Source organism: Papio anubis, chromosome X (assembly GCF_008728515.1).
Source record: "Papio anubis isolate 15944 chromosome X, Panubis1.0, whole genome shotgun sequence".
Classification (NCBI taxonomy): domain Eukaryota; kingdom Metazoa; phylum Chordata; class Mammalia; order Primates; family Cercopithecidae; genus Papio; species Papio anubis.
In genome coordinates, this window is record NC_044996.1 from 113,130,624 (window position 1) to 113,145,507 (window position 14,884).

The 14,884-nt window shown below is 34.4% G+C and overlaps 1 protein-coding gene across 1 annotated transcript in view; it reads left to right on the top strand.

Moving 5' to 3' along the window:
* DMD (dystrophin) overlaps positions 1-14,884 on the top strand; it is a 2,174,064-nt gene that overhangs the window by 921,702 nt on the left and 1,237,478 nt on the right. Inside the window, exon 42 of the mRNA XM_031660704.1 lies at positions 5,623-5,817. Coding sequence (XP_031516564.1) covers positions 5,623-5,817 — 195 coding nt within the window. The remainder of the gene's footprint in view (positions 1-5,622; positions 5,818-14,884) is intronic.

The following is a 14,884-nucleotide window of genomic DNA, read 5'->3' on the forward strand; positions in this document are numbered from 1 at the left end:
TAAAATTTTTTAAAAAATTGAACTCTTGTACACAGAGAGTAAAAGGATGGTTACCAGAAAAATTGGCAATTTAAATAGATGTCACATAACTTCTTCTAAAAGACATTTTCATTGAAAGATAGGTGAAAATGGTTTTTAGTTTAATGTTCTGAAGAATATTTATTAAATCGGTATATAATAATCTATGGCAGACACATGGGATCAGGTGGAGGAAAGCTTAACAGATGAGAAGCCAGAGTACGGTGTGCTGCTTATATTCTTTAAGCCCTGGTTTAGGACTGTGATTAATACTAGATCTTATTCGCTGAGACACAGAATTCTGGTCTTAGAGCATGAATTATTATTTTTAAGTAAATTTCATTTTCAATTTATGCAGTGTCACTGAATGATTTTTTTCTTTTTTAAAATTATACTTAAGTTATGGGATTCATGTACAGAACGTGCAGGTTTGTTACATAAGTATACATGTTCCATGGTGGTTTGCTGCACCCATCAACCCGTCATCTACATTAGGTATTTCTCCTAATGCTATCCCTACCCTTGCCCCCAACCCCACGACAGGCCCCAGTGTGTGATGTTCCCCTCCCTGTGCCCATATGTTTTCATTGTTCGACTCCCACTTACCAGTGAGAACATGTGGTGTTTGGTTTTCTGTTCCTGTGTTAGTTTGCTGAGAATGATGGTTTCTAGTTTCATCCATGTTCCTGCAAAGGACACAAACTCATTCTTTTTTATGGCTGTATAGTATTCCATGGTGTATATGTGTCAATTTTCTTTATCCAGTCTATCATTGATGGACATTTGGGTTGGTTCCAATTCTTTGCTATTGTGGACAGTGCTGCAATAAACATACGTGTTCATGTGTCATTATAGTAGGATGATTTATAATCCCTTGGGTATATATCCAGTAATGGGATTGCTGGGTCAAATGGTATTTCTGGTTCTAGATCCTTGAGAAATTGGCACACTGTCTTCCACAATGGTGGAACTAATTTACCCTCCCACCAACCATGTAAAAGCGTTCCTATTCTGCACATCCTCTCCAGCATCTGTTGTTTCCTGACTTTTTAGTGACCACCATTCTAACTGGCATGAGATGCTATCTCATTGTGGTTTTGATGCATATCTCTAATGACCAGTGATGGTGAGTTTTTTTCATGTTTGTTGGCCTCATAAATGTCTTCTTTTGAGAAGTGTCTGTTCATATCCTTTGCCCGCTTTCTGATGGGGTTGTTTTTTTCTTGTAAATTTGTTTAAGTTCTTTATAGATTCTGGATATTAGCTCTTTGTCAGATGGATAGATTGCAAAAATTTTCTCCCATTCTGTAGGTTGCCTGTTCACTCTGATGATAGTTTCTTTTGCTGTGCAAAAGCTCTTTAGTTTAATGAGATCCCATTTGTCAGTTTTGGCTTTTTTTTTGCCTTTGCTTTTGGTGTTTTAGTCATGAAGTTTTTGCCCATGCCTGTGTCCTGAATGGTATTGCCTAGGTTTTCTTCTAGAGTTTTTACGGTTTTAGGTCTTAGGTTTAAGTCTTTAATCCATCGTGAGTTAATTTTTGTATAAAGTGTAGGAAAGGGATCCAGTTTCCGTTTTCTGCATATGGCTAGCCAATTTTCCCAGCACCATTTATTAAATAGGAAATCCTTTCCCCATTGCTTGTTTTTGTCAGGTTTGTCAAAGATCAGATGGTTGCAGATGTGTGGTGTTATTTCTGAGGCCTCTGTTCTGTTCCATTGGTCTATATGTTTTGCTACCAGTACCAATCTGTTTTGGTTACTGTAGCCTTGTAGTATAATTTGAAGTCAGATAGTGTGATGCCTCCAGCTTCGTTATTCTTGCTTAGGATTGTCTTGGCTATATGGGCTCTTTTTTGGTTCCATATGAAATGTAAAGTAGTTTGTTCTAATTCTGTGAAGAAAGTCAATGGTAGCTTGATGAAAGTAGCATTGAATCTATAAATTAGTTTGGGCACTATGGCCACTTTCATGATATTGATTCTTCCTTTCCATAAGCATGGAATGCTTTTACATTTGTTTGGGTCCTCTCTTATTTCCTTGAGCAGTTGTTTGTCGTTCTCCTTGAAGAGGTCCTTCACTTCCCTGGTAAGCTGTGTTCCTAGGTATTATTTTATTTTCTTTGTAGCAATTTTAAATGGGAGTTCTCTCATGATTTGGCTCTGTCTTTGTCTGTTATTGGTGTATAGGAATGCTTGTGATTTTTGCACATTGATTTTGTATCCTGAGACTTTGCTGAAGTTGCTTATCAGCTTAAAGAGTCTTTGGGCTGAGACGATGGGGTTTTCTAAATATACAATCATGTCATCTGCAAACAGAGACAATTTGACTTCCTATCTTCCTATTTGAATATCTTTATTTCTTTCTCTTACCTGATTGCCCTGGCCAGAACTTCCAATACTATGTTGAATAGGAGTGATGAGAGAGGGCAGCCTTGTCTTGTGCCAGTTTTCAAAGGGAATGCTTCCAGCTTTTGCCCATTCAGTATGATACTAGCTGTGGGTTTGTCATAAATAGCTGTTAATATTTTGAGATTTGTTCCATCAATAACTAGTTTATTGAGTGTTTTTAATATGAAGGGGTGTTAACTTTTATTGAAGGCCTTTTCTGCGTCTATTGAGATAATCAAGTGTGTTTTTTTGTCATTGGTTCTGTTTATGTGATGGATTGCATTTGTTGATTTGTGTATGCTGAATCAGCCTTGCATCACAGGGATGAAGTCTACTCGATTGTGGTGGATATGCTTTTTAATGTGCTACTGGATTTGGTTTGTCAGTATTTTATTGAGGATTTTCTTTTTTTGTTGTTGTGTCTGTGCCAGGTTTTGGTATCAGGATGCTGCTGGCCTCATAAAAAGAGTTGGGGAGGAGTCCGTTTTTTTGTTCTATTGCTTGGGATAGTTTTAGAAGGAATGGTACCAGCTCCTCTTTGTACCTCTGGTAGAATTCGGCTGTGAATCTGTCTGGTCCTGGGCTTTTTTTCTTTTTTTCGGTTGGTAGGCTATTAATTACTGCCTCAATTTCAGAACTTGTTATTGGTCTATTCAGATATTTAAACTCTTCCTGGTTTAGTCTTGGGAGAGTGTATGTGTCCAGGTTTTTATCTATTTCTTCTAGATTTTCTAGTTTGTGTTTATAGTAATCTCTGATGATAGTTTGTATTTCTGTGGGATCAGTGGTGATATTCCATTTATCATTTTTATTGTGTCTATTTGATTCTTTTTTCTTCTTTATTAGTCTGATTAGTGTTCTATCTATTTTGTTAATCTTTTCAAAAAACCAGCTCCTGGATTCATTGGTAAATTTCATTTTTATTTAAAGTTCCTTTTTGCAAATGCCAAAGTTGTCAAACTTTGGGTTTGAGATTTTGTTTAAGGAAGTTAAATACAAGTTAGCAAACAAAAGTGAGTGTATTTTGAGTGTCTTTTTCTTTATTGTATTTGACCATACAGCTAAGTTTCTTGCTATACTATATTTATTAAGCAGCAATATGAATTTAAGGTAGCTGAGAGCATCTCAAATGAAAGTAATGAAGACTGAGAAAACTACATATCAAAGAAGAATCAGAAAATAGATATAAAAATCTTAGAATTATTTTTCTTTTAAGAAAAAATGATGAGGACATGCATCAAAACTTTTTTGAATTCCCACTTCTTTTTTAAGGCCACCTAGATTTTTTTCTAAATATTTTCAAGATATGTCCAATTCTGAAACAATTCCCTCGATTAAACAACAAAATAAATAAATAAATAAATGAAAAACTACTACTTGTCCTCTACTCCGTTCCTGATAACAAAAACCTTTGTTTTCCAAAAACTTACAGGCATCATTAAAAGCAAATATAATTGCACCATTAAATAAGTATTATAGGAAATATGCTTGCTTTAGATGATGTGAAGCTATCTTTACCACAGAGGTTAAAGCAACTAATGCAAATAAGACAAGCTTATTAACTTGTGAATTTTATTAAGAACAACATAATGGTCATCAACCAATGTAATGCATGCAAAACACAAGCTTGTGTTACTTGTGCTGTTGATTCTACTAAGTGGTTAATGAGTCAGTGACAATTTCACATTCAAATAGCCTGCTGAGTTATTTTTCTTTTAAATGGGTAAAATGCTTATTATGAAATAGAGAAATTAAGAATTTCTTAAGAAATCTGTTAAATTCTGAATTTTATTTATCAAACTCTGGCTCAAGTTTCTAATATCCTTTTAAATGTAAATGAGAAATATATGTACATTATTCCATTGATCATGAAGGAATGTGTGCCATGGGTTTGGTCAAGATATACACAATAAAACAAATGTTGTAAAAGGTTTATTTATTTAAAAGCTAATTTGTGCAATTCTGTGAATTTGCTGTATCATAAGTAGATGAGATATCTAAATTAGAATTATTTCATTTTTTGTATCATGTAAGAATTGAGTATGAAAATCCTAGGTCAGAGAAATTAAAACATAAATTGACGAGCTTATACATTTCACTCATCTTTGTGTGGGGTTCAGTCTAGGATCCCCAAAGTCCAATTTATTACATTATTGCAAAAATGAGTATCGTGTTGTCATAAAAGGCTCTGCAGTAACAAATGGCTATTTTAGCATGCTTATCGTCTGAACTTCCCCAGAGACCCTACCACTGAAACCCTCAGGTGACTTCATCAATAGGCAGGTGGCAGTTGATCAATTCTAGACAAAGTTACTGGGAGAATAATTTGAATTACAAGAATTTTGCTGCCTATAGTGTAGACAGAAGAGAGTAGAGGTCATCCATCTTTCGAATTTGCGTGCCAAGTAGTATTTATTTTTTGCTCTTATAAGGAATAGGGAAAGAGGCATTACTGGGAAACTCCAAAAGGACTCTGGAGCTGGAAATTCTCGTCATGTCTAGCACTTGGATCCCAGTCAGAAAAGTGTAGGTGCAAGAGAAGAGGCTAGTGCTCCCGTATATCTCGGGACATTCTGGAGTTCTTTTTAAAATACAAATTCCACAGTCAGTTCTGCTCATATAGCACCTTAATTAGCAGCTTAACTTAGCAAGAGAGTAGCAACAAAAGCAGGAGCTAATGTCTAGAATTTGGAGGAGAAGAGGGCTTTAATACAGTTACATACCAGCCTAACTACTTTGTATCTGTTGTATCTCAATGAAGATTGGGGGAAAATGTATAGGAAAGTTGCCTTTGTTACCAATAAAACAGATATGAACCCCCTTCACCCAGTTCCCTACCTGGATTTCTAGGAAAATTAGAATTTTAAATGCCAGTTGCAAATTAGAATTAGAAATTAAAATGCTGGTTGCAAAAATCATCGTTTTCTTAGGATAAAACTACTCTCCTTATGACCTCATGGTCTTTCATCTTATATTCATGGTGCTAATATGTGTGTATCGCTTATTATAAAATGCTTCTAACACTTTTTGGAAGAAGCAGGTATATAATTAATAAATAACCTTTTTACTAGACTTATCATCATGAGGTTTTGAATCTAGTTTCAGCCCAGTTTGTAGATTCACTTGTCAGCTGTAGAATGAGAGCTATATAAACTCAATAGAGGGGTTTTCACCATTAGGAAGCTAAAAGAATTGTTCTTTCGTATATCTATACCAGCACACTGTCCATGAAGAAACGATGATGGTGATGACTGAAGACATGCCTTTGGAAATTTCTTATGTGCCTTCTACTTACCTGACTGAAATCACTCATGTCTCACAAGCCCTATCAGAAGTGGAACAACTTCTCAATGCTCCTGACCTCTGTGCTAAGGACTTTGAAGATCTCTTTAAGCAAGAGGAGTCTCTGAAGGTAAAAGCAAAGCACTTTCATTCAGATTTTACAAGGTGATCATACCAATCATTCATAATGCCAGAACAATTGACTTACATTTTATACATCATGATGGCATTTTGACTTACATATGGAATTCTTAAAAATACTTTATAGTGTGATTAGCTTCAGAAATCTTGGGTAGAAGCACCTAAGTTAGAAGATGTATTTTACAATATTTAGTGTTGAGAGACATCCTAAAATGAAGAAATGCACGAAAATAATCATTTTATACATGCAGTACGGATAGAAAGGAACCCCCAGAAAACAAACTTATATGGAGGAACAGTTTATTCCTAGCTAATGGATTATTTTCCTTTCATTTTCCAAAAAGGGAAATTAGATTTTTCATTTATATCTAATGTGCATTGTTTTTGTTTTATATTTTTTGTGTACTTATTCAATTTCAAATTAATGTCAATACCTATGCTATAATATATGGAATAAAATTGAATAGAAATCAATAAAATATTTTCTTTATAACTGCTAGTGAAAGGCTACCAACAAAATCCATCTGTTTTCAAACCACCAGGAGCAAGTTACTGCATTCTGAAGTAAGACAAATCATGATAAGGAAGTAGGCTATGAATTTTAGAAGGCAGTGTCTGAAGATAAATGAATGTAGGATCAAGAAAATGTACATAATAATGTGTCTCCAGATAATTTCGTGATCATACATTTTATACTCAAAATGAAATAGTGTACCCAGAGCTTGGTATTTTCCAATGCAAACGACATGTGATTATAGGCAAAAGATGAGTTTGCTATCAGCAGCACATATTAGCTAAAGTATTTTATACTCAAATGATTTCCTGGAAGCTCATTCTATGTCACACATTTGCCTGTATGAATATACAAATGGATAAAGCTATTTGTTTGTTTTGGAAATCGGTGTTGCAGTATCTCAGTGACTTGACTTTAATATCTTACATTATATCAAATAAGCTATAAAATTACACAGTAAAATAAGAGCTTCACAGATCTCTGGAACTATTCCATCCATGTCAGTATGGCACTGTTTCTTACTCTGTTTGAAGTAAAAGTCAAATCACTCATTGGTACAATGATGAAAAAAACCCTAATCGGTTAGTAAAATAAAGCTGACATGCCAGAATTCCTGTCATTATTTCTATTAACTAAGTTCTCATGGCAGCAGAGTTTGTAAATTCATCATTGTCATTCAACATGTAAATTACTGCGAATGAGCTAATATTCATTCCTTCCCAGGATCATGGACATTTGATTCAGGAGAGCAGTGACCCTGATCTTATTAAGTTGCCCATTGAATAACAGTCTCCATACCTCTTAACCTGGCATGCTCAGAATGGTAGACCCTTGGCTACACTCATAGTGGATCATTTGTTCATCCTGATCTATTTAATATTATTATAGCTGACATCAATCATAATAGTATTGATTACTGTGGTTTATAATATGGTATTATTGCAGGTTTAATTTAGCTAAATGGTTGAATCCCCATAAGATGCAGTTGTGGGTGTGATTTCTTCTCTCTCCCAACAAATCTCCAGCAGGTGAATGGGCTTCCTACCTTCATTGACTTTTTGAAGGGGGATAGTTTTGAGCTCAGTCTTTTCAATGAATATGTATTTCCTGTTAAAGACATTCATCATTGTCATTATCCAGTAGTAAAAATAGAAAAGCAGTGCATAAATTGTACAGCTGCTGGTTGGGAAGGTTTGAAATTAAATTGTGGTTGATTTTATTCCTGACAGATTTGCATGAATAAAATTACAGAACTATAGTAGGTATTGCTGTGCTTTAACATACATATTTTTTTGAAAGTGCAATATAAAACAAATAATATGTAATAAGTTAAAAGAATTACTTTCTAAACAAAATACAACTAAAATAGCACATATGGTTTCAATAGATGTATTGAATTGGAAAGCTACCTAATCATGTTGACAAAGACTATGCAGAAAAACACCAACTTATATATGGAAATCTGCATTTAATAGCAAAAACACTAGCTAAGGCAGAGCTAGAGAGGAATGAGAAACATACACATAAGTAATATTTTCGTTCTTATTTCAGAGCCAATATTAGCAGTTAATTGATTGTGATTGTTTATATGTACAAAGTTAATAATGCTCATAACAGACAAGAGTACATAATTTTAGAAGAATTGCAATTTTTGGAAGTTTAGAACAATATTAAGTTGCATTTTATTTTTAAGAAAAAATCATTTTCATGATAAAATTTTCCAAAATATAATTACTGTGTTAAACCATCAAATCCTGCTTTAAAGTATCTCATATGAAAGGATGAACATAGAATTTCTTAGCATCATAAGTTTTAAGTTACCAAAAGGTTTTCTCTTGAGAGAGTTAAATATTTGAAAGCTTATCCTAAAAGCAGAAATGATCCACTTAGAAGACTTAACTGAAAGGATTTATCATCATGTGTCCATATGCCTAATTTTACTGACAGCGTCAGTTTTATTGGAGTATGAAACACTCTTGGGACATCACCCGTATCATTTCCTGACTCAGCATGCCTTGTACTCTGACTGGCAGCTGCCAGGTCCAAGTGTCTCTGTTTGCCTTAGGGCTCTCTCTAGTAATCAAAGCTCATGAGTGTCAGGTAGTTAAAGCTCTGCATCCCCAATGTTCCCCAGCAAACCTCAACCAATAACAGATAACTTTTGATGGATAAACACCACTACTCACTCGCTCTTCAGTTAGGGTAACTCTGAAGCATGATTTATGCTCTGACCCACAATTCTGTTCCAGGATTAAGACCCCATCGCACACAGTAAAAACCTGCCTCATAGGATACTTTTTACTTGCTCCCTGTCTTACCTTACACACACTTACCAGCACCTCCTTGGATCATTCCCAAATACATCCCATGTCTTAGAATCTGCTTTTAGGGGAACTCTATCTAGGATACTTTTGAAATAAATAGTGATATATTTACTGTGTAGTTAGCATCTACATAGAGAAATTCTTAGAAATAGTTCATGCAGGCCGGGCGCGGTGGCTCAAGCCTGTAATCCCAGCACTTTGGGAGGCCGAGACGGGAGGATCATGAGGTCAGGAGATCGAGACCATCCTGGCTACCACGGTGAAACCCCGTCTCTACTAAAAAATACAAAAACCTAGCCAGGCGAGGTGGCGGGTGCCTGTAGTCCCAGCTACTCAGGAGGCTGAGGCAGGAGAATGGCGTAAACCCGGGAGGCGGAGCTTGCAGTGAGCTGAGATCCGGCCACTGCACTCCAGCCTGGGCGACAGAGCAAGACTCCATCTCAAAAAAAAAAAAAAAAAAAAAAAAAAAGAGTTCATGCCTTTCGTGTGGAATTCTTCAAGTGATTCTGCTGCTCCCTCATTCAGGGAATCCTTAGCTGTTCAATTAGGCCTTGGTATCAATAAATGTGAATTTTTAGGACAAAAATAAGAACATAGCTTATAATAAGAATGACAACTATGATTTACCTTTTGCAATAATAAGAATCAATTTACAGCTAATATTATTCTTTATGGTGGAGTGGAATGTTTTCACCCTAAGATCATGAACAAGACAAGGATATCTGCCCACTTCCCTTCAGTATTCAACATTGTACTGGAGTTTCAAACCATTGAAAGGAGGAGGAAGGAAGGGAGGAAGTAGGGAAGAAAGAGAGTGAGGAAAGGAGGGAGGGAGAATCGAAGAAAAGAAATAAGAAAATAAGGAGAAAAAGAAAGAAGGAGGAAATAAATGGAAGGAAAGTAAAAATATCAGGCACACATCATTTCAATTGTCTCATCAAAACCAATTATAGTGCAGATGCCTTGTTTGGAGTGAATAAAATGTGCTATACTTTCGGTAACCAAGAGGATGATGAAAAATGTGGCCATATGAAGAAAGCTCACAGGTAGGAGACATGGTAGTCCTAATGTAGATTTTAAATAGGATTAAGAAATAGAGACAACCCTTGTTCAACTTCAACACCACAAGGGAAAGCTGGTAGTGAGCTTATAAGCCAAAGACAGTGTGAAGCAAAGTCGTTCAAGCCCTCTTGAGTTCAGGTTTTGTGCATTGGTCTTGAGAAATAAGAAATTGTTAGGACAAGTAAATCTAAGGAATGCAGATTGATTCATTCCAAAAATATTTATTGAGCTCTTAGTATGGACCACACACTATTCTAAGTGCTTATAAAACAGTGAAGGAGACTAATGAATCTTTGCCCTCATACAGCTTTTATTATAACATTGGGAGACAGAATAGAAGCAAGCAAACAAAGAAAAATGATAAGTAAATATCATGTATTGCTAGGTGATACGTATTTTGGGGGAAAAAACAAAACAGAATCTGTTAAGGGGATATAGGACCACTACAGGGGTAGATGTAGGTATGATTGAAAGTGGTGGGATTGCAATTTCAAATAGGGTAGAAATGACCTTTGAGCAAAGATTGGAAGAAGGTAAGGGAGTCAGCCATGGAGTCTGAGTAAAGGCCCAAATGTGCGACCGAGCTTTTCTTAATCAAACACCAACAAGAAGGCCAAAGTGGCTGAAGCAAAACAAGCCAGCAGAAGAGTAGAAAGAGATGAGGTTATGGGAGTTGTGAGTGTCCAGATTGTGGAGGGCCTTTGGGGCCATTGTAAAGAAGATTCTAAATGAGATGAGAGCAGTTGTTAAGTTTTTGAGCAGTTGAGTGGCACGATCTCAATCATGTTTTAAAAGGATCACACTCGCTTCTAGGTTGAGAGTAGAACTGTAGGGGGCCAATAGTAGAAGCCACAAGAGTTGAAAAAGATAGATGCTGGTGGCTTGGACTCAGTCAGTAGTGACAGAATGTCAGATTCTGGAAATATTTTCAAATTAGAGATAGCAGATTTATTTCTCTGGTCACACAGAAACTTAAGTATGTGTCTATGAAAACCCATTCTCAGCAGACTTGGGGCCGAGTTAGAATTTTGGTGACGTAAAACTTAGCACAAGATCCCTTGAGAGATGTACGATTTCTTCTCATATTTTAGGCTTCGATACTTCAGTCTTGCGTTGAAGTAGGGACAAAAGTACTGACAACAGGGATTTTTAATACACTGGTTAAGATCTTTCAACTCTGGAATCTGTTTCATAGCATGTAAGCACAAATTTAATAATACCAATTACTTAAATGAAGGCAAAATTATGCCACGGGCAAAGTGACTGCCTTTCTATTCTGGTATTAGGAGAATCAGATAATAGCAAAAGGCACCATATGTACAAATCCAAACAACAAATCTGAAGGAAAATAAAAGAATGATTGTTTATATGCATATTGTAATAGAGGGGGATATTAGATGAAGGGTTGAAATTTCACCAATTTAATAATATTAGAATAAAAGAATATTGCAATTAATCTAAGTAATCATGACTCATATAAAATTTCAAAGCAAAATTTGCTTGCAAATGCTTTTTGAATTCTACTTGAAATTTCTAATAGAACAGTTTAATGCATGAAAAAGATGATTTTTATTAATATATTGTGACTTTGTAGAAACTGATCTTTTGGACTCTACATAAACATTCGCAATAATGTGATCAGTGGTTTCTCTTAGAAAAATGGAGTTTTTCAACACATTTATTCAGTTATAAATATAATTTGTTTCTTCAACAGCTTATATGACTCGGGATTTATTTGATTTGCTGTATATAAATGTGTGTATTTTCAAATATTAATCATTAACTGTAATTTAAGTCATGCTTAAGTTATTTCTATAGTACATTATTTTTCATTTGTATTATATGAAAAGATTTGTATTATAGAGAAGAGATTATGGATATTTACTGCATTTCAGTCATGCCCAGCTCATATTTATATGTGCTTTGGTACAGTTTTCTTTTATGTTTTATACAAATCTCTCTTTTGTAGGAAATTATCCATTCTTTTTCCCCCACCATTATGTTATCAAGCCTAGCAGTTGCCCTACCTTGACTATTATGCTGCAATTTACTCCCAGCTCTGCTAAAATGCACTTTAAGAACGCACTCCTACTCCTTCCATTCTCCCAGCAACACTATTTTCATAATCCCCATCATGTAAAGTGTAGAAAGCAGAAACTTCCATATTAAAACTTACAAATCATGAGGCTGGTAGAAGTTTTGAAGTTGCAATTAAGTTGTGGGGAGGTTTTCCTTTTATTCACAAATGATTGAAGCTGTGTTTCGACCAATTACGTCATTTTTTATGTGTGATATATAATTACCAATTCGTTAATTATGCAAAGACAATGCATCATCCTATGAAGAACATTTTGGTCCAAATACATAGTTGTGTTTAGAAAGTGTTTTCTCACATGGGGACAATAAACCATGAAGAAAAAATTAAAAGATCAATTTACCATAGAGACACCAAAAATAACTTTTTAACTTTTTTTAGAAGCTCCGTAAAACCTAGTTAATAAGTACTTTAATGCCTTTTGATTGAACACAATTCCCAATTCGATATGTCATTAATGTAGTGCCTGGTAGCTGGATGGGATGTAAAGAGTGTAAGAATTAGATTTATATAGGGTGTTGCCTTTATCTGTCAGATAAAGACAAATTCCAGAGAGTGAAAATGAACTGGAGTTTGAGTCTTTGGTTCTCTTATTTCTCATTTTCAATTTTAAGATAGATCTACTCCCCAACGGCTGCTGTCACAACAGCTACTAATGGGTTTTTCTAATCCCTTTTTCTTAGAAATGAAAGTTATATGCTCCTCTGCTAACCAAGTTACAAAGTGTCTCAAGGCATTTCTGATGCCTAAAACTGCTTAAAGCTATTATTTTCACCTTCCCAAAATATGAGGACAATAGTGCCTAGGGTTTTATAAGTCTATAAACATGTAACCTACATTTAAGTATGTGTATAACCTATTTAACTGCAGTACTACATTTTTCAAGAAGGTGATACATACACACAACCACCAGGAAGAAAAAATAGTATCTTGTTTGTTGTTGTTGTTGTTGTTGTTTTTCTCCATTACTGTATCTCGAACTCCTAGAACAGCACCTAGCACTTAATAGGTACTGAATATACATCTGTTGAATTAGTGAGTGATGGTCTGATACACGTAGGTGTGGACTCTGAGACAGAAGAAGACAGGGCAGTTTTAATCAGTGCCAGTACTAAAAGAGAAAACCACATTTACTTCTTTTTACATCGTATCCTAACTCACTGAGTTAAATCATCTAGACATGTGAATTCTACAAATGTATACATATATAAGCATGAAGAAATTGTTCTAGGTTTGTATATACTGAATCTAAAACAATCATTTATGAAAATGTGTGACAGGGAACCCACATATAATTAAAACATTACTAACATTTTTCCTCATCATTGAACTTTCATTATGTGGTTATGACAAGCAGTAGAGTAGAGAGTTTAGCAAAGCACTGTGTTGGAACCTAAAAAACTTAGAAAGATTTAACCTGATTGTTGATAGTTGTACCCTTGAGCAAGTAACATAAAATAATTAGGCCTAGTTTTTAACGTTGAGATTAAATCAGTGATAATAATCGCCCCTGCCTACTCAACTGTACTATTGTGAAGATACAGTGAAATCATGTAGGACTATGTAGGAAAATTCCTGTTAAAATGTATAATTATATAAATTTCAAGATTTAAAAAATGCATATTGCTTTGTCAAACACCCCAAATTCTAAGAAAGTTATAAATTTCCATGTAAAGTATCCTAAAAACAAATTACCTTTAAGAATGTGTTAAACTTTATAAAATTATATATTTGTATATTTTAAAAACTGTAAATAAAATGTTAACCACATAAAATATACGTAAAGTTATTTCCAGATTTGGCAAATATTCTAAAGCTAAAAAAAGTTAAAACAGGAGAATACATACAAGTTAAAACATATTTGCTTTTGACAAAATCTTCCTTAGAGGATCTTATAAACTTTTGATCATATTCTTTTATTGTACAGATGTTCCTTGACTTATGATGGGGTTATATCCGGATAAACCCATTGTAAGTTGAGAATTTTGTCTGTGGAAATGCATTCAATACACTTAACCTACCAAATATCATGGTTTAGCCTAGCTTACCTTAAACATGCTCTGAGCAACTATGTTAACCTACAGTTGCGCAAAGTCATAGAACACAAGGTCTATTGTATAATAAAATGTTGAATACCTCATTCAATTTTTTGAATACTATACTGAAGTATGGTTTCTAATGAATGTATATCCCTTTCACACCACCCTAAAGTTGACAAATCATTAAGTAGAACCATTATAAGACAGGGACCATGTGTATTTCCAAGACTAGTTGTTATTTGTTCAGGAGTAATTTTTTTATTCTATTTATGTAAGGTATAAAACAAATAACTCACTTTATTGTATATTTATCTTGAGGTACAGAAATGCAACTCTAAATTATTTCAAGATTCTGTGTACCATAACTTTTACCAAGAAGAGGATGCTGTTTTCTAGCTTGTTTTTAATTGTTGTTTTATTTTGTGCTTTAGTTTTTTTTATGAAATGTGTTAATTTTTTTCCATTTCTATTTCAGTAACTTAAAACCCGTTGTTCTAATTGTGAGTTAAGAACCATGACAGCTCTGAGCAACTATGTTAACCTACAGTTGCGCAAAGTCATAGAACACAAGGTCTATTGTATAATAAAATGTTGAATACCTCATTCAATTTTTTGAATACTATACTGAAGTATGGTTTCTAATGAATGTATATCCCTTTCACACCACCCTAAAGTTGACAAATCATTAAGTAGAACCATTATAAGACAGGGACCATGTGTATTTCCAAGACTAGTTGTTATTTGTTCAGGAGTAATTTTTTTATTCTATTTATGTAAGGTATAAAACAAATAACTCACTTTATTGTATATTTATCTTGAGGTACAGAAATGCAACTCTAAATTATTTCAAGATTCTGTGTACCATAACTTTTACCAAGAAGAGGATGCTGTTTTCTAGCTTGTTTTTAATTGTTGTTTTATTTTGTGCTTTAGTTTTTTTTATGAAATGTGTTAATTTTTTTCCATTTCTATTTCAGTAACTTAAAACCCGTTGTTCTAATTGTGAGTTAAGAACCATGACA